The sequence below is a fragment of the Pelodiscus sinensis genome, chromosome 22 (assembly GCF_049634645.1).
Source record: "Pelodiscus sinensis isolate JC-2024 chromosome 22, ASM4963464v1, whole genome shotgun sequence".
NCBI lineage: Eukaryota > Metazoa > Chordata > Testudines > Trionychidae > Pelodiscus > Pelodiscus sinensis.
Window position 1 is genome coordinate 13,613,988 of NC_134732.1, and position 21,989 is coordinate 13,635,976.

General features: G+C 51.3%; 1 protein-coding gene and 1 long non-coding RNA gene across 4 annotated transcripts in view; both read left to right on the top strand.

The window, feature by feature from the left end:
• ASS1 (argininosuccinate synthase 1) overlaps window positions 1-2,728 on the top strand; it is an 86,102-nt gene extending 83,374 nt beyond the window's left edge. Inside the window, exon 16 of the mRNA XM_075905955.1 lies at window positions 2,451-2,728. Coding sequence (XP_075762070.1) covers window positions 2,451-2,505 — 55 coding nt within the window. The 3' untranslated portion in view covers window positions 2,506-2,728. The remainder of the gene's footprint in view (window positions 1-2,450) is intronic.
• A 2,992-nt stretch (window positions 2,729-5,720) lies between these two features.
• The window catches only part of LOC142819352 (uncharacterized), a 36,056-nt gene continuing 19,787 nt past the window's right edge, over window positions 5,721-21,989 (top strand). The window contains exons 1-3 of one of the 3 annotated variants that reach the window (XR_012897227.1): window positions 5,739-7,121; window positions 8,418-8,549; window positions 11,418-13,254. This is a non-coding gene — a long non-coding RNA (uncharacterized LOC142819352). Of the gene's footprint in view, window positions 7,122-8,417; window positions 8,550-11,417; window positions 13,255-21,989 lie in introns of those variants that run through there. The other 2 variants (XR_012897228.1, XR_012897229.1) reach the window with 2 other exon arrangements.

The window sequence follows — 21,989 nt, forward strand, 5'->3', positions numbered from 1 at the left end:
CTCCGGGCATGAGCCCTGGCCAATCCTCCCCCAGTAGCTATCCCCCGAGAGCCCTAGAGCAGCCAGTTCCAAAGCCTTAGCCCTGTGTGAACTAGTCAGCTCTCTGAGTGCTGGAACGAAAACGCCGTTTTTCTCTTTCATCAGGTGCTGGAGAGAGAACAGCAGGACCCTGGAGTCCTGTGCCCCCTCCTCCTCACACTCCCCCTTCCTAGAGGCTGCCCCCGAGGTCTCCTGTTTTTGGGGTGCAGGGGTGCGTCTACATAGCAGCGTTATTTCAGAATAACGTCAGCTATTCTGAAATAACTATGTGAGCGTCGATGCAGCTAACCCATTATTTTGCAATCATTTCGAAATAACGGGCGGCTTATTTCGGCGTTTAACCTCATTCCACGAGGAATAACGCCTCTTCCAAAATAGCTATTTCGGAAGAGCAGTAGTGTGGATGTGCCACTGCTGCTATTTCAAAATAGCTCCTCCCCCAGGCCAATCAAAGTAATTATTCCCCAGTGCTTCCCGGGGCTCTAAATCAAGGTAGCGTGTCCACATTACGGGAGCCTGCCCTGTGATGTAGACGCGCTATTTTGAAATAAGCTATTTCGGAGTATTTCTTCCAGACTAGCTTATTCCGAAATAATTGTTCAGTGCGTACGTAGCCCAGGAGGCCTGGCCTGCATGGGGCTTTTGTACATCCTGAGGCCTTGTCTCTGGTGTGCTCACAGCCTTTGTACAAGTTGTCCCCGTGCAAACCCCTCCTGCAGGTACTGGTTACCTTGGCACAAGGCGTGGCTCTGCCCAGGCAAATCATGGTTTGCCCCAGTTTGTAACTGAGGTTAAACCCCGTTAGCTCAACTGTTGCACATTAGAGACGTTAAATATCGATTAATTGAGTAGTCGATTAACATCATGAATTCTTATCGGTTACTTGACTATTCTATAGTCCCTGGGAGTGGGGCCGGCAGCCAGTGCACTCTGGCCCCACTCCTAAGGAGCCCCCACCACTCCATGCTGCTGCCTCTGTATCAGGAAGCTGGTCTGCGAGAAGAGCCAGTTTAAAAGCCAGATCCCCTCGCAGACCGGCTGCCAGTCCAGAGGCAGAGCTGAGCTCCCAGGCCCCGGCACGAGCCGGAACTAAGCTGGGCTGCCTGCCCGCCTGGTCCTAATACACTTTAAATGCAGAGCTGCAGCGGGGGTAGGTCCAGCCTGCTAAAAAATTTACTGGCAACGGGCAGTAGTGGCCCGTCAATACAGGCGACCTAGGTGGTCGCCTAGGGCACCAAGATAAACAGCCGTTGAGGGCTTTGGAGGCAGGGGTGCCGATCGCGCATTTTGCCTAGGGCACCAGTTGCAAGCAGCTCGTCTAGGGCTGCTCCTGGCAATGGGTGGGAGGAGGGTGAGTGTAGTCTATGGCATTAACCGATAAGCTTTGGCATTAACCGATAAGCTTTTGCTTACTCGACTACACTGTTGCATCCCTAGTGCAAACCGTGGCCCGCCCTTGTCAACACACAAGGGTTAGCCCTGGGACTGGACCAATGGCTGCTGATTGGCCTAATCAGCAAACACCTCAGAGTCGGCTTCACACCCCTCTAGCCAGCTGGGCCCGGGGCTGTGTCTGCACTGCTGATGGAGGGGTGACTGCAGCTTAGGTGGCATCCCTGTGCTTGCTTCCCTTGAGCTAGCCCCAATTCAAATAGCAAGGGAGATGTGGCCATACCACATAGGGACGCGGGCTGCTAGCCAGGCTGAGGTCCGGGTCTAGTTACAGCAAAGCTAGCGCAGGTCAGCTGCCCCACGCTGCTGTCGCCCCTCCACTTGCCAAGCAGACATAAGCGCTGTCGCTGCCTGCTAGGGAGGAGTGAAGCGGTCCGACTGCAGCATAGACCTTCATTGCCAACCCCCCATCGAATGCTGACTGACCTAGTGTCCATGGAAGCTGGGCTGCCCTTTTAGGCTGTCCCAAGCGAGTAGGTGCGACCACGGGCAGCAAGAAACCCGCCCAATCATCACCCCTCCCCCCTGCTTCAGGGGTCACTCAAGTGCCTCCACCCAACCTGGACCACGTGGCCGGCACCAGCGATTTCAGAGCATCTCAGGAACAGAACCCTTGGCTAATTACAGCCTCCTAGAGAACCTCCAGTCTCTGTATTTTACTTATCTCCCAGGCCCTGTGAACTCCCCTGAATGCCGTGAAACACACCATATTTACATAATGGGCTCTTTCTTTTTCCACCGCCTGTTAACTGCTTTGTTCTCCACAATAATGCATGATGTTCTGCCCCCCCCCCACCCGATCAATTAATTACACTAACAGACAGAGAAAAAAAATCAGACTGTACAAGCCTTAACAAACGCTTGCCCTGACACCCCCTCATTCTGCCAAAATTAATTGAATCGAAATGCGTGTTATTCCTGTTAATTTACAATTAATTTTTTTTAAATCTGGTTTACAGGCTAAAGGAATATCATCGTCTTCAGAGCAAGGTCGCTGCAAAGCAGAGTGAATAGCAATCAATAGCACACGGAGCTCTCACTCCCCTTTTTAATTTTTCCAAGCGCTAGCACTAATTGTGTTGGTAATTTATAATTGTAACTCGTCTCCCAGAGTCGATGTGGAGGTGATGGCTTTGTTACAGGCTTCCGCAGCAAGTGAAATGGAATAAATAAAAAGGGGTCAGCCAGGAGAGGAGGGAGAAAAGAAATTAAAACAACCCAGCTTTTTGTTTCTTTATGCCGAGTAGGGTTTTATTATTTTATTGTTGCTGTTTGTTCCTCCTGCACTTAGATGGCCAAACTGTTCCTCGAGCCAGTCTTTGTGAGGTTTGCAGTGGATTAAGTGCCTCTGAAGGACACATGTTTTTGTCCCAGTATGTACCTTTTTATTGGAGTGGGAAGGGGGAGAGGAAAATCTACCCAAACAATCCACTTACCTGCTTCTTCTCGGCTGAATGCTAAAAGGCCTCAGAAGATGGGGAAGCAAAACTACCATCCTTGCACTGTTTGGTTTTTAAGTCATTAAGGGGATTTCTTTGTTTCTCTTATCCTCTTAAGTGGCAAAGGGTCAGAATTGGGGTTTGTTTAATTAAAGAAAAAAGGCTTTTACTAAATCAGAGACCACGAGGAATGGTCTGTTCCTTAATAGAGGGATTTTTATTTAAATTCCACTTTAAAAAGGAGGTTTTCTCTTTTTGGGGAGAGGGGCCCATTCACATACAGTCGTACCTGTTTGGCAGCCTTGGCATGGCAGCCCTGTGCCAGCATGTCAACACCACGCCCTGGAAGGGCTGGGGCGAGTCAGAGGAAACTGACCCACCACCACCTGAAAGTGCAAGATCGAAATGAAGGCTCCCGAGTCAGGGCAAAGGACAGAAAGCCCAGAAAGCACTTCTCCTCAGCCCCGCGAGAGCCTTCCCAGGCCCCTTTACGTGTGTCTTGAGGCTGGGGCAATTAAGGGCTGAATCAGCCCCAAACACAATTTCAAACAGCCCTGGGCCTGCTTTAACGTACTGGTTGGAACAGTCCCCTATCAATCATCCTGTCAGCCAGGGATGAGTGCATTGACTCCTGTGTGACTCAGTCTGTCTCTGCCTCCGTTCCCACCTGTGAAAAGGGGGTAACATTGGTCTGAGGTGAACCACGCGATCACCTGCAGGGTGCTCAGGTATTTACAGGCCTGGGGCTCAGAAGAACCATAGGCAGATCTGCACACATCAAACATATGTCAGGCCAGGCAACGTGCCTTCCTGCTCCCGGAGTGGGATTGCACAGTGATGCAGGGTAGGAGCTAGCCTGGTGGCAGCTGGTGTTTCTTCCTGCCCAATGCTCTTGGGTCAAAACTTGTTCAGTAAATGAGCCCAAAGCTGCCTTCTCCAGAAAGCCAGCCCAGCAGGGAGCTGACAACAGACCTGCATTCTCTCTGCCTCTTCATATCCAGCCTGGCAATAAGCAGCCGTCGTGCAAGTGGGATGTAGCTGGAAGTCAAATCGACTCCAGCTCCCTCTCCCGGAGCTGTGTGGGCTGGAGCAAAGCACCCGCTTGTGTCTATGAGAGCAGCTGGTAGGACTCAGCCATGCAGCAAGCGGAACAGTGGAGTGTAGACCTCACACGCTCTGGCTACGTCTAGACTGGCATGATTTTCCGCAAATGCTTTTAATGGAAAAGTTTTTCCGTTAAAAGCATTTGCGGAAAAGAGCGTCTAGATTGGCATGGATGCTTTTCCACAAAAGCACTTTTTGCGGAAAAGCGTCCGTGCCAATCTAGACACAGTTTTGCGCAAGAAAGCTCCGATCGCCATTTTCACCATCGGGGCTTTTTTGCACAAAACAATACTGCGTTGTCTACACTGGCCCTCTTGTGCAAAAGCATTTGCTCAAAACAGGGCTTTTTCCTGAACGGGAGCAGCATAGTATTTCCGCAAGAACACTCACAATCTTACATGAGATCGTCAGTGTTCTTGCGGAAATTCAGCTGCTTTTGCGGAAAAACTTGCCAGTCTAGACACAGCCTCTGTGTTTGGGGTTATGGGCTGCCTGCTAATCAGTGCTACAAAGCCCTTGGCCTACCCCGCTTTCCCCCCTGCGCGACAAGCCTCCTGCACTGCTGGGTGGCACTTCCCCTGCAGGCCCCAGCAGCTTCTGTCTGCTGAGAAAAGTCAGCCGAGGGCAGCTGTCAAACGGGTTGGGGTAGAGGGAGCAACGCTGTCATGACCCTGCTGGATGGCGCATGTACGGCAGCCAGCGGCAGCTTGACATTAAAACTGCTCTGCTGTGTGTCGGGCTCTACACTGCTAGCTGCTGATGGAGAGTCTCCTCTAACATAGGAATTGCCAAACGCGATCAGATCCAAGGTCCACTTGTCTATTGTCCAGTCTCTGACAGTGGCCAGGACCAGGTATTTCAGAGAAAGATGTGAGAACCCCATAGGAGCGGATGCTGGATAATCTGCTCCTATATTGGAGCTCAGCTTGGGCTCCCTGGTTAAAAACTGGCGTAAGTGCTGCTGCAGGAGGTTTACTATCCTGGCTGTGATTTTTCTCATTCATTCTGGCTATTCTTGGGCTCCATATAAACGTCCAGACCTGGGCTGACTCTTGCTAAATTCTCAGTGGCTGGGGAAGCGACTGTGTGTTTGGAGCAGGAGGAATTGGGCTCCAGCCTAACTCCCCAGGAAGTTGAGGGTGGCTGGGGCATAGTAAAGAGGTAGGTAGCAATGGAAGTGTTACACTACTGCTGGGCTCCACCCAGCTGGGCTGAGTGCACTCGGATTCTACTATTGTATACTGCCCTGCATACAGCTCTCCCTGCACCTCATCCCTACGCACGCCTGCGTCCCCCACAGCTGCCCCATGCCAAGAAAACAATTACTGGACTCCAGGAACACGCTCTCTCCAAAAGCCCTCCTGGGAGACCATGCCATCCCATCAGAGATCTCCCTGGCTCCCGTTCTCAGCTGTGCTACCGCCTGGGCCTGTCAATGTGGCTTGGTGCAAGGGCTTGAGCCTGCCAGGTGCTACACATGCTCCACTCCCTGGCCATGTCTACACTACAGAGAGTTTTTTGGCAAAACAGCCATTTTTCTGAAAAAACTTCACTTACATCCACACTGCAATCATGTTCTTTCGGGGGAAAAGGCTACGTCTAGACTGGCATGATTTTCCGGAAATGCTTTTAACGGAAAAGTTTTCCGTTAAAAGCATTTTAGGAACAGAGCATCTAGATTGGCACGGATGCTTTTCCACAAAAGCACTTTTTGCAGAAAAGCGTCCGGGGCCAATCTAGACGTGCTTTTGCGCAAAAAAGCCCCGATCACCATTTTCGTGATCGGGACTTTTTTGCAGAAAACAAATCTGAGCTGTCTACACTGGCCCTTTGGCGCAAAACTTTTTTTTTAAAAAGGGTTGCATAAAAGGGACTTTTGCCCAAACGTCAGCAGCATAGTATTTCTGCAAAAAGCACTGATTTCTTACAGTAGGAAGTCAGTGCTTTTGCGGAAATTCAAGCGGCCAGTGTAGACAGCTGGCAAGTTTTTCCAGAAAAGCGGCTGATTTTCCGGAAAAACTGGCCAGACTAGACACAGCCAAAGAGTGGATGGGGAAGAGGGAGTTCTTTCAAAAGAAGAGGAAAGAGGAAAAAGCACAGGTGCTGTGGTGGCCATTCTGCCCATAGTAATCACAGCTTATATGTGAGATAGCATCCATTCCGTGTGGACACTCTTTTGAAAAAGCAGATTGCTTTTTCTATGCACTTTGACAGTGTGGACGTGCTCTTTCAGAAGTTTTTTTGGAAGATCTCTTCCGGAAAAGCTTCTTCTGAAAGAAGCCTGCAGTCTACACGTAGCCCCTGTGGTATGGGCTTGGAGGCCGTGCTACAAGAACGAGACCCTGCAGGGTATGCACATGTGTACTCCTACTGATGTGGTTTCACAGGCTGATGTCTCATCATCCACCCTCATTAGCAATAATTGCTGTGCACGGTGAGAACTCTGGAGCCGCCAGCTATCCAATGCGATACAACATTATTTGCTCAGGCGGGTGAGTCTTGGACCATCCTCTCTTGAAATGGTCATTGATCCATTCAGAGATTTGTATCAAACAGACTTGGGATGCTGTAGGTGGCCCAAGCACATGGGACAGTCCAACCCTGCTACTCTGGTGTGTAGCCATACAATAAAACACCATCACCCCACCCCCTCCACAACCAGATTTGCCTGTGGGAGCAACATATGGATCCTACTTTTGCAGTCCAGGAACATCACCAGTGCCCATTGGCTCATCTGAAAAACCATGAAAGATGACAACAGAGTGGTCTTGTCAACAATGGGGACCTGACATCATCCTGATGCTAACTATGACAGCTCTTGTTGCCCCAGATCGCTCGGCCGTGTTTAACACCATGGGTGCTAGTCTTTAGAAAAATCTGACCATTAGTGGTTGTGACAGGGCACTTACCCTGCTCTGGCCCTTTAAGGGCAAAACCCCAGCCCTGAGTGAGGGCTGAGAGCGAAGCCCCAGCTGAGGCAGTTGTGGCTCATGAGGGCCCAGCTGGGGGCTATATAAAGAAGGACTCCTGGTAGGAGAGAGAGCTGACAGCTGCTGTGGAGAGAGGGCAGTAGGACCTGATTGCTAGGTAAGCAGGTGGCTTCCTGGAGGTAGAGCAGTGCTGGGGAAGGATGGCAGGGCTGGGGAAGCTCTCACCAAGCAAGCTCCTAGGCTGTAGGGCCTGAAGCAGCCAAGTTAGGCAAAGGCAGCAGGTCCACACCCCTTTGCCAGAAATGGGTGGCCATTATAGGCTGCAGTTTGCCCTAAGGCAGGGGCTCGATGAAGACTGGCAGTGGGTCACTGAGGCAAGGTTGGTAAAGGGGAGCTGGGTGTTCCCTGGGAGAAGAATTGGGTGGCCCCTGGGGGGGTGGACCCTGGAGTGTGCAGTTGGGTAAACAACAACTCCTCCTTCTCCTCCCTCCCCCCCGCCCCCCAAAAGGGGCTTAGAGAGGCTGAGCTATGCCTACACTGGTGGGTTCTTGCACAAGAACGTGTCCATGCTGCCATGTGCTTTTGTGCAAGAGCATCCATGGCAGTGTGGATGCTCTCTTGTGCAAGAAAGCTCTGATGGCCACTTTAGCCAGAGGGTTTTCTTGCACAAGGAACCCCTGCCGTGCATCCACTCTGCCCTCTTCCATAAGAGGGCTTATACTTGTTAGAAAAGAGCATAGCTGTTGCGCAAGAATCCCTCTCTTCCGACCCTGTACTGTAAATCTTCTTGTGCAAGACCAGGCAGGCCCTGGGGACACGCTGGGGGTTCTTGTGCAAGAACAGCCGTTCTTATGCAAGAACCCACCCATGTAGACATAGCCCTGGAGGGCAGAGTCCTGAAGAGGATGCCCTGGTCAAAGACGAACACGGGGTGACACCAGCTAGAGAGAGGCATCCAGTAAGTAACACACTAATCCCCAGAGCAACCAGCTGGAGGCGCCATGGTGCTGAGTCTGCCCCATGACAGTGGTACAAGAGCAGATGCTGGATGCTGAGGACTTTGGAAGATCTGACGCATAGTACCTTCCAGGGTTGTTTTAGATCAAAACCGTAGAAAGGCTCATTAGAATTGCTCCTGTGAAGGCTGCCCTGTCCCCTATGTTTTGTGAAACCTGTTACTGTCTGACAGCAGCACTTATGTCCTAGGCCTCTCAGGTCCCTGGCACCACGGTACTCTCCGTAGTTTGAAGTGTTGATCAAATAGCGCCACAACAGCATTTATCCCACGACATTTGGGTATTAACTGGGTTAGGCCATGAGAGGGGGGAGGGGGTTAATTTAAGTTGTGAATGGGCCACATTGCATCAAACACCAGCAGCGGCTCTCGATCTAAATGCAGGGAGGGGGAAGCCAGCTTGGTTCAAAGTCTTCACTGTTTTCTTTGCTGTTTCAGCCAATCGGATGGGCTGACACTGGATGGTGGCTCCCTGCAGCAGCTCCCAGCCTGTGGATAGGGTGAGGTGCATGCTGCTAAAATGGACTTGGTGGGGACTGAGAAGGCTGGTGCAGAATGTCAATGATAACGGTACCTGGCTCATCTTTAGCGCTTTTCATCACTAGCTCTCCAAGTGCTCCACAGGGGAGGCCAGGCACATTATTCCCATGAGTCCTGCAGGGAGACACTTTCTTCTCCAGGAAGAATTTTCTTAGACCGGTAGAAGCTAGAGATGGAAAGGACCCTTCTCCCCCACTAACCAGTGCCATATTATTCCCTGCGTGTCTGGGCTTCTAGTGCTTTGGCCAAGTGAGGTTTGCATGTCCCAAGCAAAGGAGCTTCCATTGCTGCCCACTGGAGACTATTGTCCTACAGTGTCCAGCATCTCCCTGTTAGGAGGCATTCCTCCGGACAGGCAGCCTCTGACACCTTGAATCACTCTCATGCCTTTGCATCCTTCTGCACATCACATGGCCGTTGGTGAGCATGATGTCACAGCATGTTAAGCAAACTACATACTATCTAGCGCCTTTCAGCGTTCCTCCAGAAATCAATCCTTCCAGCCCTGGGGATCATTCTAGTGCTCGCGTCTGAACTCCTTCAAGTTTGCCAACATCTCTCTGATTTCAGCCAGCCAAGAACTGAGTCCAAGGGTCTGCTCAGACCTACACAGAGGAGGACTTGATCTCTAGAGTCCTGCACAGATACAAAATGGCTACGTCTAGACTGGCGTGATTTTCTGCAAATGCTTTTAATGGAAAAGTTTTCCGTTAAAAGCATTTGCGGAAAAGAGCGTCTAGATTGGCATGGATGCTTTTCTGCAAAAGCACTTCTTGAAGAAAAGCATCCGTGGCCAATCTAGACGTGGTTTTGCGCAAAAAAGCCCTGATCACCATTTTCGCAATTGGGGCTTTTTTGCGCAAAACAAATCTGAGCTGTCTACACTGGCCCTTTTGCGCAAAAGGACTTTTGCCCGAACGGGAGCAGCATAGTACTTCCGCAAGAAGCACTGATTTCTTATATGAGATCCTCAGTGTTCTTGCGGAAATTCAAGCGGCCAGTGTAGACAGCTGGCAAGTTTTTCTGCAAAAGCGGCTGCTTTTGCGGAAAAACTTGCCAGGCTAGACACAGCCAATATGTATCCGAATCCATAGCCTCAAAAATGAACTACAGATATCTGCAGACATGGATACCTGCGGATACAAAGTAGATCTCCACAAACTTGCAGGGTTCTAGACTCAAAATTTGTGTCCACATTGGCATCCATATTAGTAGTCAATTAACCAATAAGCAAAACCCTATAGGTTAATGCTATAGACTACACACATTCCCCCCCATTCCGCCAGTACATTTTTTAGCAGTCTGGCCAGCAGCCCAGCTCAATCCCAGTTTGTGCTGGATCTGGGTCCTACTCCTGCTGCAGCTCTGCAGTTAACGTGTATTAGGAGCCAGGCGGACAGGCAGCCTGGCTCAGTTCTAGCTCACGCTGGGTCTGGGAGCTCAGAGTCCTCCTCCCTCTGGACAGGAGCTGCTGCCACCTTGTGCTGCTGCTTCTGATATAGAGGCGGCAGCACGGAGTGACAGGGGGAATTCCCCAGGAGTGGGGCCGGAGTGCACTGGCTGTCAGTCCCATCTCTGGGGGCTATAGAATAGTCGAGTAACCAATAAGAATTCATGAGGTTAATCGACTATTCAATTAACCGATATTTAACATCCCTAATCCATATCCCCAAAAATGAGCTATGAATATTTGCCCTGACATCTGCAGATGCAGATACTTGTAGCTATAAAGCGGATCTCCACGGATTTGCAGGGCTCTATTGATCTCCTTGCTCAGCAACTTAACCAATGTTCCCTCTAATGGAGTTAGAACATTGGAATTCTAATGGGACACTGGGATGGGTTCCCTAGGGAGGGGCTGGAATCTTCCTCCCTCGATTCCCGTGTGTGTGCGGAGCCCCAGCATTTGCACTGCCCCTTTGTAAGTGCACAGAGGGATTGAGGCCGGGTTGAGAACATTGGAGGGAAGCTACGAGGTGAATGCGTCTTTTTCACAGCACTCCAGCCCAAGAAACCTTTGCTCTACTCAGGGACCCAGGCCGGGAGCTCCTGTTGAACTGGGCAGCTCCTAGACCTTTAGCGGAGGCTGTTGAGTGCTGTTTGGGGCACAACCATTCCAGGCAGCCCCTTGCACAGGACACCTAGCTGTGTCCCTCCCTCCCTGCCACACCCATCCACCCTCACAACTGAGGGGAAGCCACAGTGCAGTCAGAGAGCCTACTGTGGCTCAGAGGGCTGCCCAGTGTAGCGGTGGGGCTGGGAGGAGCACAGAGCTCGGGGAGCCCCACTCTGGTGTGAGCCGACAGATCTTCAGTCCTTTGACCTTGCACAGGCAGATCTGCAGACTCCGTGGGCAGCCAGGCTGCGGTAAAGACACCACCAGTCGAAATCTGCTCCCTCATCTCCCCGCCGCAGTGCCAGCGCTCTCCTCTCCCCGGCTTCGTCTTCCTGCAGAAAAGATGCTAATGAGGGATCCATTAGCATCAGTTGCAATCTCATTAGCATATTTTCTGCCATTTCTTTTGGCGCAAGGGGTTGTTGTGCAAAAAGAAGCAGTGTGGCCTGGGGGTTTTCTGAGCAAATAACCCTGTTTTGCTCAAGATCCTTATGTCTGTCCCGGGGAGACGTAAGGATCTTGTGCAAAACAGGGTTTTTGCGCCCAAAAAAAAAGTCCACACGGCTGCTTTTTGCGCAAAAACCCCTTGCGCCGAAAGAAATGGCAGAAAATATGCTAATGAGAACATGACTTATGCTAATGAATCCCTCATTGGCATCTTCTCTGCAGGAAGATTTCGCAGGGATGATGTAGCCCTGGAGAACATCTGGCTTTGCTCTCTCCAGCACCCGGCCCTGTTTAGAGGGAGCCCTTTGGCTCACCCGTCTCTCTTCCATCCACAGCCTGGAAATGTTGCTGGAGGCCAGCTTCTGAATCCAGGGAGCCGCTCTCTCTTGCCCACCAGGCTGGGGTTTGTTCCTTTCAGCGCCTCCAGCCTCCTCTCCCCCCCATGGCAGCGGCACATGCGGGGGGCTTTGACAGACAGCCCTGCACACGGAAGCCCAAAGAGCTGTGGGTAATTGGCAGCTGACTGGCCTTCCTGTTGGCTTTAACCTGCGGCTGGCGAGGCTGATCTGCAGCGTCTCAGGCTAGAGGGAAGGACTCATCCGGGGTCACCTCAATCGATATCTCATCTGCAGGCTCTCCTAGCGGAAGTGATAGTATATTGGAACATGGTAATGGGTCTTGTCTAGTGGAAAAGGCTAATCTTCCCCAGCTGTACAGGCTCTCTGCAGGTGTCCTTCAGCTTTCTCCCTCTCGGTTACCAGGGGCCTTGCCGCTTACAGAAGAACAGACCTTTTTTTTTAAAGCTGCAGCAGCCCAATTTATGGCCGGTTCCTTCCAGCCAGAGCAGAACGAACACGCCCCGCCCCCGACTCCTGTTGTCGGATACGCTGGGCCACCTCCCACCCACGGCCTGCCCCCCGAGAGCTACCATGGGGGCTGTGCTGTGCTGGGGGTGCTGCCCCTCTAAAAGGAACAGGAGGCTCCTGTCATTGTGAAAGCCTGAGGGTCATGCACAGCCAGGAAATGGGCAGCGCTCCTCTCCCCGGCAGAGGGTCCACCCGGGTGCGGCTGACCCGCTGCCCCAGAGCAGTAAGGCGCCGCCTCCGTTGCAGCAATGGGGATTTGAGGAGCCACCCAATGGGCACAACAGAGGCCGGAGTGTCTCCTTCCAAAGAACTCTGGGTAATGAGGAAAGAGGTGGCTTCCCCCCATAGCCTCCCCCACAACAGCGCTGGCTGAGGGTTAGCCGAGCAGCTGGTGCTCATTCAAACTCAGAGCTAAACATGGGTGGTGGGTGAACCTAGGGCTGGAGGCAGGGTTGACAGGTGTCTGGTTTTTGCCCCGACAGTCCGGTACTTGTGGTTCCAGCGGGGGCAGAGGGAGTGGGGAGCACGGGGATTTAAAGGTGCAGTGACTTTTTTTTTCTTGCCGGGTTAGGGATTTTTTGGTGAAAGTATCTGGCAACCCTGGCTGCGGGAAGGGCCCCCTCCAGCTTGCCTCTTCGTGCCCCCTGCAGTAGCCAAGCCTCTCCACCACTGCAGGGGCAAATCTCCAACCCCCCTGCAGGAGCCACCCCAGCTCTGGAGCATGGGGGATGCGGAGTCCCAGCCTCCCCTGCCCCGGAGTATGGGGAGGGCAGGAGGCACACGGGTCCCAGCCTCAGCGTAGCGGCATCCCGGGAGCCATGCTGAAGCAGGCGGTGGAGTGTGGGCGGGGCCATGCCTGGCAGCTTGGGAAGGCCATGCCTTCCCCTGCCTCTTATACCCACCCATAGAGCTAAAGAAGGGGAATGCTTTTTACCTGGCCAGCCTAGGTGTTTCTTGTTCAGGGGCACAGCCCGTGACTACCTCTTCCAGGTATCCGCTGCCCCCGGGGTTAGCCCTGCCTCTGGCAGTTGGAGGGCAATGGGGTTACTACCATGCTTCTGAGCTGGAGTAACTGCTTCGCATCTGCCTCCTCAGCAGCTGACTGACCCAGAGCCTGTCATCTGCAGCGGATCCTGGTGCAACTACCAGTGAGCAGGAGCATGGTGGCAGCACACCTGTTCAATGGATAGCCTGCTTTGCTTTTAGTGTATGAGCAAGTGAGGCTAACATGGGACCACGAGAGCCTTCTAAGAGTTCTTGTGTTCTGGCAGATTTCTTAGCGTGATGGAGAGTTTTTCCAGATAAATATTTTGGGCCTGTTAGAGCTGTGTGGTCTAGTGGTAAGAGCACCCGGGTGGGTGGCGGAATGGCACTGTATGTGAAAGATAATGTAGAATCAAATGAAATAAAAATATTAAGTGAATCAACATGTTCCATAGAATCGCTATGGATAGAAATTCCATGCTCCAATAATAAGAAATTAGCAGTAGGGATATATTACCGACCACCTGACCAGGACAGCGATACTGACATAGAAATGCTGAGGGAGATTAGAGAGGCTACCAAAATAAAGAATTCTATAATAATGGGGGATTTTAATTACCCCCATATTGACTGGATACATGTCACCTCAGGAAGAGAAGCCGAGATAAAATTTCTCAATGGCTTAAATGACTGCTTCTTGGAGCAGCTAGTGCAGGAACCCACAAGGGGAGAGGCAATTCTCGATTTAGTCCTGAGTGGAGCGCAGGATCAGGTCCAGGATATAACCGTTACAGGACCGCTTGGGAATAGTGACCATAATATAATAACATTCAACATTCCTGTGGTGGGAAGAACACCTCAGCAGTCCAGCACCCTGGCATTTAATTTCAAAAAGGGGAATTATGCAAAAATGAGGAGGTTAGTTAAACAGAAATTAAAAGGCACAATGACTAGAGCCAAATCCCTGAAAGCTGCATGGAAACTTTTTAAAGACACCATAATAGAGGCCCAACTTAAATGTATATCCCAAATTAAAAAACATAGCAAGAGACCTAAAAAAGAGTCACCGTGGCTTAACCACCATGTAAAAGAAGCAGTGAGGGACAAAAAGGCATCTTTTAAGAAGTGGAAGTCCAATCCTAGTGAGATAAATAGAAAGGAACATAAACACTGTCAAATCAAGTGTAAACAGGTAATAAGAAAAGCAAAAAAAGATTTTGAGGAACAGCTAGCCAAAAACTCAAAAAGAAATAACAATGTTTTTTAAGGACATTAGAAGCAGGAAGCCTGCTAAAAAACCTGTGGGTCCCCTAGATGATTGAGCTATAAAAGGAGCAATCAAGGACGATAAAGCCATTGCGGAGAAACTAAATGATTTCTTTGCTTCAGTCTTCACGGCTGAGGACGTTGGGGAGATTCCTGAATCTGCACCGTCCTTTGTGGGTGATGAATCTGAGGAACTGTCCCGGATTGAAGTGTCATTAGAGGAGGTTTTGGAACAAATAGAAAAACTTAATGTTAACAAATCTCTGGGACCAGATGGCATTCATCCAAGGGTTCTAAAAGAACTCAAATGGGAAATTGCTGAGCTATTATCTGTGGTTTGTAATCTATCCTTTAAATCGGCTTCCGTACCTAATGACTGGAAGGTAGCCAACGTGACACCAATATTTAAAAAGGGCTCTAGAGGCGATCCTGGCAATTACAGACCGGTAAGTCTATCTTCAGTACCGGGCAAATTAGTCGAAACAATAGTAAAGAATAAAATTGTGAAGCATGTAGAAGAACATAATTTGTTGGACAAAAGTCAACATGGTTTCTGTAAAGGGAAATCCTGTCTTACTAATCTGTTAGAGTTCTTTGAAGGGGTTAACAAACATGCGGACAAGGGGGATCCAGTAGATATAGTATACTTGGATTTTCAGAAAGCCTTTGACGAGGTCCCTCACCAAAGGCTCCTGTGTAAATTACATGGCCATGGGATAAGAGGGAAGGTCCTTTCTTGGATTGAGAACTGGTTAAAAGACAGGAAACAAAGGGTAGGAATAAATGGTAAATTTTCAGATTGGAGAGGGGTAACTAGTGGTGTACCACAAGGGTCAGTCCTGGGACCAATCCTTTTCAACTTATTCATAAATGATCTGGAGAAAGGGGTAAGCAGTGAGGTAATAAAGTTTGCAGATGATACCAAACTGTTTAGGATAGTCAAGACAGAAGCAGACTGTGAGGGACTCCAAGAAGATCTCACCAAACTGAGTGATTGGGCAACAAAATGGCAAATGAAATTTAATGTGGATAAGTGTAAAGTAATGCACATTGGGAAAAATAACCCCAACTATACGTACAGTATGATGGGGGCTAATTTGGCTACGACAAATCAGGAAAGAGATCTTGGAGTTATCGTGGACAGTTCTCTGAAAACTTCCACACAGAGTGCAGCGGCGGTCAAAAAGGCAAATAGGATGCTAGGAATTATTAGGAAAGGGATAGAAAATAAGACCCAGAATATTTTACTGCCCCTGTATAAAACTATGGTACGCCCACATCTGGAATACTGTGTACAGATGTGGTCTCCTCACCTCAAAAAAGATATTTTGGCCTTGGAAAGGGTGCAGAAAAGGGCAACTAAAATGATTAGGGGTTTGGAACAGGTCCCATATGAGGAGAGGTTAAAGCGACTGGGACTTTTCAGTTTAGAAAAGAGGAGACTGAGGGGGGATATGATAGAGGTCTATAAAATCATGAGTGGTGTGGAGAGGGCTGATAAAGAAAAGTTATTTATTAGTTCCCATAATAGAAGAACTAGAGGACACCAAATGAAATTAATGGGGAGCAGGTTTTAAAGTAATAAAAGCAAGTTCTTCTTCACACAGCGTATAGTCAACCTGTGGAACTCCTTGCCAGAGGAGACTGTGAAGGCTAGGACTATAATAGAGTTTAAAGAGAAGCTAGATAATTTCATGGAGGTTAGGTCCATAAAAGGCTATTAGCCAGGGGATAAAATGGTGTCCTTGGCCTCTGTTTGTCAGAGGCTGGAGAGAGATGGCAGGAGATAAATCGCTTGATCATTGTCTTCGGTCCACCCTCTCTGGGGCACCTGGTGCTGGCCACTGTCGGTAGACAGGATACTGGGCTAGATGGACCTTTGGTCTGACCCAGTATGGCCGTTCTTATGTTCTTATGTTCAAGGAGCCAGGTGGGTTCAGCTCTGCTTATGACCCCTTGTGTGACGTTGGCCATGTCACTTCCTATGTTCCATGCCTCAGTTTCCCCAGCTGTAGAAGGGGGACAGTAAGTCTCACTTGCTTTTTTAAAGTGCTCTGAGCTCAGGGATGAAAAATCCTGCATTAATGCTGCTAAGTAGCACAGTAGTGTTGTAATTACCGCCTTCTGCAGAACTGACGGAAGTCAGGTGACATCTGGGTAATCTCGACTAGATTGTAAACCAGGTCTTCAGGGCAGGGCCATGTCAGCACCGTACCTCGTGCAGTGAGCTTCCCATGCTGGGGCAATGGCTACCAGAATGCAGATGATAATAGCAACCGATAGATTCTTGGTACTCACGTCAAATGTACCTCAGGGGCTTAGGAGCCAAGACCCATTGTCAGAAGTGACTTAGAATTTGGGAGCCTAAGTCCCATTGGCTTTCAGGAGTCACGACTGAAAATGGAGCGGAGGCACTTACACGACTTGGGTGCTTTTGAATTGTTACCCTGCGTCTAATGCACCTGGGTTGTGTCTGCATTGGGCAAAGGGGCCCCGAACGGTTAACAGGAGACCACGAGATGCCCGAGTCCTGCACGGTTCCCAGGCCTGCAGCCTGATGTGCCGATTAACTGTGTGTTACGTTGCCACGAGAGCAAAAGCCCTGGGTGGAGCTGGGTGCATTTAGCCAAAGGCTTCGCAGGGGAGCGGGGCGAGGGGGCGTCTTTGTAAACCCCTTAACAAGGTGGCTTTGTCTAAACATTTAACAAGGCTCCCTCTTGCTGCTCCCTGGGAGTTTCCCAAAGCGGGCCTGAGAGGCCTGAAAGAGCCCATTATACTCTTTCCTGGGACACGCTGCCATGGGCGGTGGAGGGAGAAGGCTGGCTGGGATCAGAACGACACAAGGGCAGATCTGCACACCCGTTACAAAAGGCTGCCCTGAGGGGACAGACAGTCAAAGCTCCGCGGCAGCCCAGAAAGAGACAAGAGGCCTACACAGGAGGCTGGAAACGCAGAGCGGGAAAGTCCATCTGGTCACTCAATAGCAGTGGTCAGTGACCTACTGGGGCTTTGTGAGGGCTTCCTTCTGGCCTGCCCCTCCCCCCACCCCGCCCCACGGACGGGAGCATGAGAGTCGTGGTTATTTGCAGGAGAGCCAGGTATGGTGGCTGGTAACTGGAGACCCCAGCTGTTAACGGCACCTCCCCCCTCTCCGCTCACTTACTGCCTGCCTCTCGGGTTCTCAGGGCACATGGGTGCTCCCGGAGGTTGCAGAGGTGACCTTTGCGGTCACATGAGCTGCTTCTATGGGTTGCTCTCCCCTGGCCTTCTCTCCCCCCCTCTCTCCCCACTGCTTCTGGCTTCAAACCACATGATTATGGGGAAACCTTTGCGACCAGGATATGGCTTCTTTGTGGGTCACTGCAGAGGGGCAGGAGGAGAGCGTGATGAAAACAGACTGCGGCAGGGCAGGCGGGTCGCAGTGTATCTGTGGAGGGGGAGCCATTATATGGCCGACATTCCTATTTATAGCACCTTCCCCCCACAGAGCCAAAAGCTGGAGGAAGCCGATGGCGAACTAGACAGAACTTCACCCCGTGGCATAGTGGCCAAACAAGGAGAGATGTCCCTAGCCCCCCCGATGAGGAATGGCGGGTATTCGAGTTTACCCTCAACTACCCTGGCTTCCCACCTCAGTGAGATGCTGCCCCAGCTAGGGTGGAAGGCGACAGGGGCGTAGCGATGTGCAGCGACACACCCGCTCTGTGCATGTGAAGAAGCACATCGCGCCCCCTGAGTCTGCCGGGTGAATGTAATTACCTGGGCTGGACTGCAGCTTAAGTACCAGGGCTCGCCCCCCTTCTCCGCGGAAAAACGGTGTCTTGGAGGTGCTGGAGGATTTGGGGTAGAGTCAGGGATTGGGGGGTTTTTTACTCCCTCCACTAAAATAAAGGTCCCCTTGCTGTGGTGCTGGGAGATGCTTTGTTTTGTCTCCAGCGAGGCCAAGGCCATAACGTTCCCACTGCTGAGCGTCCAGGCGCTCTCCTGAGCATGCTGCAGCGGGTCCCCCATTCTGAATGGGGCGTCTCCGGAGCCTGTCTGGGCTGGGGAGCTACAGAAGGAAGCACTTCGAGACCCAAGCAGCAGTGGCTACAGAGCATTTACAGAAATGAGTCTTTGTCATAGGTGTAGACGTCACCAGCACCAGACAGATTTGAATCTGGGTCCTGTGAAGCTTAGTATAGGATCCTCTATAGCTTGAGCTACAAAGCCAGCTGGCGCTCAGCCTAGGTTGTAAGGGCCTCTTGATCTTATCTGTTGCTGTGGTCTAGGTGCCACTGCAGGGGACAGTGAACCACACTAGGGCTACATCTACACTGGCAGCTTCTTGTGCAAGAACTCTTTTGTGGAAGAGTTCTTGTGCAAAAAGTCTTCCACAAGAGAGCGTCTACACTAGCATGTGCTTTTGTGCAAGAGCACCCATGGCAGTGTGGACACTGTCTTGTGCAAGAAAGCTCTGATGGCCGTTTTAACGATAGGGGCTTCTTGCGCAAGAAATTCATGTTGCCTGTCGACACAAGCCTCTTGTGGAAGAGCTCTTGCACAAGAGGGCTTATTCCTCGTGAGGAGAGGAATAACTCTTCCGGAAGAAGCCCTGTTTTACAACACTGTACTATAAATTTACTTCTGGAAGCCTGCTTGTGCAGTGTAGACAGCCAGCAAGTTTTTGCGGAAGAACAGCTGTTCTTGTGCAAGAAGCTGCCAGTATAGACCTAGTGGGGGTGTGGGTTACATAGACACTCCTAAATGAGGTCCACGCAGTGGTTAGGGGGCTAGCCTAGGATCTGGGAGGCCCTGATGCAATTCCCTTACAGGCTTGCTGTGCGAGCTTGGGCACATCACTGAGTCTCTCCTTGCCTCAGTTTCCCAGCTGGGAATGGGAAAACTGCACTGCCCTGCCTCCCAGGGACATTCAGAAGGTAAATATAGTCAGGACTGTGAAGTGCTTTGAGAGCGATTGATGAACAGTGACATCAAAGAGGTAGGTATCATATTATCTTTAACTGCTCTGTAGGCAGTTAGGTGCCGAAGTCTCCTCCCTGAAAGTGAATGGAGCCGAGGCACTTCTGAGAAATATCCTCTTTGTCATACAGCGTATTAGAGTAGGAGAGCCCCCGCCTGCTGTCGCCCACCTTACACGCCTGGATCAGCTTTACCAATGCAGCTGGACCCCTGCGTTACTGGTGCAGCTGGCTGTGTTGTCTGTGCACTCCAGTTGCTGGACTTGGAGCCCATGTGCTTGCACAGCCACCTTTAGTGGTGCAAATAAGGGAAGTAGCAGCAGGATGCAAAGTTCTTGTCTTTGTTTGGGGGGAAGTCTGGGTGCCTGTAGACTCGCCCGAGCCAGCTGGGATGACTGTGCCAGGTAGGTGGCAGAAATGGGGTGTGGTGGGCACCGGGCAGGCTCATGAGCTGATTGGAGTTGCCTGAGTGATTTCTGCTGCAGGCAGGCAGCCTGGTAGGACACCCCCAGAGTTACTCCCCAAGGATGCAACCACAGGGAACTCCAGGGAAGAAGGAGGGGTGTGCAAATCGGAGAACAGCGGGCTGGAGACATGCAAGGCCTAGGAAGGGGTTGCTATAGAGAGAGCGTTCAAGGGGCTTTGCAGCGTGTGTTGGCTTGAGCCTGCAGGCTCCCTCCCACTCCCCCCCCACCCCGGGAGAAGGAGCCGCGGCCTAGAATTGCTGCTGGCAGTGCACATTGCAGACTGATACGGCAAAGGCTCAAGGAGAGTTTGAAGGACACTCTGGGACTGTTGCTTGTTTTCTCAACTTGAAAGCACTGGCGTGTTCTGCAGAGAGCTTGGAGGCCGGACACAGAAGCTGAGAGGAGGGGGAAATTCCACCCTCCACAGAGAAGACTCCAAGGCAAGCATAGGTATGGGCAGGTATCTCCTTACTACATGCTGCCTTGGGATTCCCAGCTGCCTCTGTAAGCTCTCCTGTGGCACGAGAGGGATGGGGGAGCAGTCCAGGAGCTGGCCCTATATCTGTAAGATCCTATTCCACAGGTCACTGCCCATTTCCTGCACAGTCGGCTCCAGCTCCTGCTGACGCCAAGCTGGTCTCGTGTAGCCACATGGGCCTGAGCATTCATGTCCCAGTGCTGGGCTACAGATGGGGATCCCCAGGACCAATGGCGTGCACTCCTCCTGATGGCTAAGGAGCTGTTCCCAAGGGTTTCAGACTCGCCTGAGGGGGAGAGGTTGGCACTCGAGGAATGATGGGCCTTTCTCCAAGCAGTTGGGCTGGAGAGGCCCTCAGATGGTGGCTTGCACCTGCTTAGTGTTAGCTAAGACGGTGCCTTGACACAAGTGCAAGTCACAGGGCCCCAAGTCTGCAGTAGGAGCAACCCCACCCCAACAATGTTCTTCTGAGAAGGTCCATTCTAGTGGGGTTGCCAGCCTGGAGACCCTCCATCTGCCCATACCTGTGAAACCACCACCAAGCAGATTTGATCTCTGGAGCGTAGTATTGGAGCCTCTACAGCTTGAGCTACAAAGCCAACTGGCTCTCAGCCGAGGCCGTAGAGGTCCCTTGTTGTTATCGCTCATTGCAAGTGGTCTAAGTGCCACTAGACGGGACAGTGAACCGCACTAGGTGTGTAAGTCACACCTGCAGAGAGCCACTGTCCCCTGAGCCAGGCTCACTGCTGACCATGTTTCGTTAAGAGCATTTCTCTTTACGAATCAAGCTGTAATGTCAATGTCCCGGGCCTCCCCCAGCTCCATCTGCCTCTCCACCTCGTACTAACACAGCTTCCTCCCCCATCCCCGCGGCTGCCCCTCCCTCGCAGAGGGACCACCACACAGATTTACTGTCACACATTAAAACCGTGTGTTAGCAGCAGGGTCAGCGTGTCATGGTAGCCCCGCATCGATTTGTTATTAGCTCCCCTTGGCGAAAGCACTTTGGCCCCTGCCCCTAGGAGTTGTATCAAGCTTCACAAGCCCTCTCCGCCATCTATTTCCCCATCCAGCGCTCTCCAGGGGAGTGGGAGGGAGACAACGAAGGGAAAACCTCCACCAAATACAACTTCTGTTGGCAAGCATGGAGGAGGTCTAAATCGTGGCCACCGGGCGAGCTGCCAGCTGTGCTGTTGAACTCCTGACCTCGGCAGGAGATGTAACACGGCTCCCTGGTTTATCTCGATCAATATTTCCATAAAAAAGGGGAGACGGGGGGGCTCGTAGAAACCCCACCCTGACCTCTGCTTGTTTGCAAGAGGGAACCATAAGCCTCCCGGCTGTTTTTTTTTTTTTTGGCTTGGTTTGGACTGCTTTTCTCTGGAGGACTCTGGAATGGGAAGGCCAGCGGCCATGGTAGGGTAGGCAAGGCCCAGACAAGACCTGCAGGGTTTGTAGGAGTCTGGAGCATGCAGACCTTCAGGTTCTGGGCTTGGAAAGCTTTCAAGCTCTGTGGGCTTCGAAGGTTGACTGGCTACTCTAGGCAAAGCTTGGGGCGGAGATGCCAAGATGCTGTGTTCCCTCGCTTCAAAAGTCTAAATACTGGCTAGATGCTTATTTGCAACCTGGGGCTGGTTTACATTGGGCTGGTGCGGAGCCTAGGCATGTGCCTCTGAGATGCATCCCCAACACAAAAGGCACAAGCCCTTGTCCTTTATGGAAGTATTTTCTAGAATTTAATAGAACACAGAATCCTTTCTGTAGGGAACCATCCCACGGAACTTAATAGAGACTCATATCTGGGGCTTAAATTCTCAAAGAATTTCCCAGAATCCCCCATGGGAGGAGTTGTGGCTCAGAGCTTCAGCCCGGAAGGTTTGAATGC